The sequence below is a fragment of the Morone saxatilis genome, unplaced genomic scaffold (assembly GCF_004916995.1).
Source record: "Morone saxatilis isolate NCDOM2014 unplaced genomic scaffold, NCSU_SB_2.0 Contig5, whole genome shotgun sequence".
NCBI classification, from domain to species: Eukaryota; Metazoa; Chordata; class Actinopteri; family Moronidae; genus Morone; species Morone saxatilis.
This window is the reverse complement of record NW_023340095.1, coordinates 11,463,161-11,465,747: the sequence shown is the minus strand read 5'-3', so window position 1 is coordinate 11,465,747 and position 2,587 is coordinate 11,463,161. Positions and strand designations below refer to the sequence as shown.

The following is a 2,587-nucleotide window of genomic DNA, read 5'->3' as shown; positions in this document are numbered from 1 at the left end:
AATCATTTTTAGTAATCAAGTTACTCAAGGAATTGTCTCCACCCTCATTGTGCATATATTTTTTATCATTCACCTTCCCTCAGGTCTAAGTCTCCAGTGAGGAAAAGAGAATCTATCTCACCAATAGAAAGGAAGAAGCGACGGTCTAAATCTCGGAGTCTTGCCCGGCGGCGAAGGTCACGCTCTGCTGCTCGACGTAAGCGCTCACGCTCCAAGTCACGGACCAGAGTCCGCAGGTCCAAGTCCCGCTCTCCAACCCGCAAGAGGCGATCCCGCTCACCCAACACCCGTGGGAGGAGGAGGTCCAAGTCCACAGACAGAAGCAAGCGATCCAAGAGCCGCTCCACAGGCCGGAGGAAAAGGTCCAGATCAGGAGACAGAAGCAGGCGCTCAAGGTCACGTTCCTCTGACCGCAGACGCAGGTCTAGGTCCAGGGGTCGAGGCAGGCGCCCAGCATTTCGCAGTCGTTCGTTCGATAGACGTGACAGGTGGAAAAGGGAACCTAGCCACTCTCCAGTTCTCATTCTTCGCAAACAACGCCGCTCAGGGTCCCGAACACGACGCAGCACCAGCAAGACTCCTCCACGGCTCACTGAACTGGGTAAAACATTTTGATAGGAACTAAAACAGTCATACTTAACACAGCTCACAGTTTCATTTTGTATGATTTAGTTTTTAGATTCTTTCTTAAATTCATTCTTTGTTTTACACCCCCTCTCTATGCCCTCTGTCTCTCCTCTGTCCTCTCTTCCCTCAGATAAGGACCAGTTACTGGAGATAGCCAAAGCTAATGCTGCTGCCATGTGTGCTAAGGCGGGGGTGCCCATTCCTGAGAGTCTTCGGCCAAAAGCCATCCTCCAGCTCCCTCTCCCCACTCCATCTCCTGCCCCCCTCTCCTTACCCCTACCTTTACCTCTCCCAATGGGCATGGGGATGCCAAACATGCCGAATATGCCCAACATGGGTCCAATGGGGCTATCCAATATTCCAGGAATGTCCAGCATGTCAAACATCACCATGAGTGCCGCTATGGCCAGTATGACAGCAGCTACTATGACCGCTGCCTTGACCAATATGGGTGCTCTGGCTGCCATGCCTCCTCTTGCCCCACTTCCTACCATCACAAACAAGCCTCCCCCGTGCCTCGCCCCGCCAACGCCAACCCTTAACCTGGACCACATCGAGGAAGCAAAGCGGAAGGTCACCCAGCAAGCTAACATACACACCATCAAGGAGCTTACTGAGGTAAATTGGGGGTTGGAGGAGTGATTGTACAGTATGTGCACATGTTTGCCTGATGAATGTCGCAGTGTGAGTGGTGTTTTTTACAACTGCACCAACTCAAAGTAACTGATCTGTTTTGTTGTGTTTTTGTAGAAGTGTAAGATGATTGCAAATAGCAAGGAGGAGATGGCCATTGCTAAACCTCATGTCTCAGATGATGAAAGCTAAAACCAACAAGCCCTCATGGTAAGATTTTCAATCTCTATTCTTCCATTTCTTTGTCAGTCTACGTTCTTGTCTTTACAGTGTTATGTAAGCGTTATATTCATTTAACTTAATTCCATTGTGGGCATTGGATATTTTAATTATTGATTTGAAATATTCTCTTTCGTTCATAGCCTTTCACTTTGGCTTAGCACTCCCACTGTTATCGCTTTTTCAGTTATCCGTTTCTCTCCCTATTTTAAACATTTTCACTATTTTAAAGGTCCAGTGTGTAACATCTATTGGCAGAAATAGAATAATGTTCAGAGGTATGTTTTGATTAGTTTATAATCACCTGAATATAGGAATTGTGTTTTTGTTACCTTGGAATAAGCTGTTTTTATCTATAGATGCTGTAAGTAGCTTTTCATGGAGTGCGCCATGTTTCTACAGTAGTCCAAAATGGACGAACCAAACATTGGCTGCGGATTGGGTCTTTTGTGTTTTTCTCAAGTTTTGCAACCACTGTAGTTTCTCCTTACACACTTTACACCCCTTCTCAATCCAAGGTTGTCAAATACTGACACTGACACTAAGTGGTGTTCAGTTAGTTGCAATCTGAAACTTTACCGCTAGATGCCACTAAATCCTACACACTGGTCCTTTAAGGACCCACACCAACTCTTTGACCTGTTGACCAATTTACCTGATACCTGAGAGGAAGATTGGTACTAAAATTATTGTAATGTAATGGTAGTTCTGCATGGTTAACTATACCATCTAGCATTACAATGGCTGCAACTTGTTGTTTTTATGGTAATTACTCTCATTATTTCTGAAAACGCAGCATGACAAAGTATTAGCATGCTAACCAGACAGATCCCTACTAGTGAGACAGATTGATGGTGATTCACTTTTCTGACAATTTGCCCTTGCTTCAATTGTGCTCTGACTGAATTGTTCCTCTACATATTATGTCATAGTTACGCAGCCTAATGTTTTCTGTAAGCATTAACTGATGAGTTTGTCTCTGATTAATACAGACAAATGAGACAAAATGTTCGATCAAAGCTGACCTTTTCTCTCTCTCTGTCTACACACAGCCACTCCCTGGAAGGAAAATGTAAAGGAAAAAAAAAAAAGAAAAAAGAAAGAAAAA

General features: G+C 44.6%; 1 protein-coding gene across 1 annotated transcript in view; it reads left to right on the top strand.

The window, feature by feature from the left end:
* Positions 1-2,587, top strand: part of si:dkey-67c22.2 (uncharacterized protein LOC792544 homolog) — a gene marked incomplete at its 5' end in the record, with an annotated part of 6,841 nt that extends 4,254 nt beyond the window's left edge. Inside the window, 4 exon segments of the mRNA XM_035676584.1 lie at positions 84-601; positions 758-1,245; positions 1,378-1,470; positions 2,532-2,587. Of these exon segments, the coding sequence (XP_035532477.1) occupies positions 84-601; positions 758-1,245; positions 1,378-1,452 (1,081 nt within the window).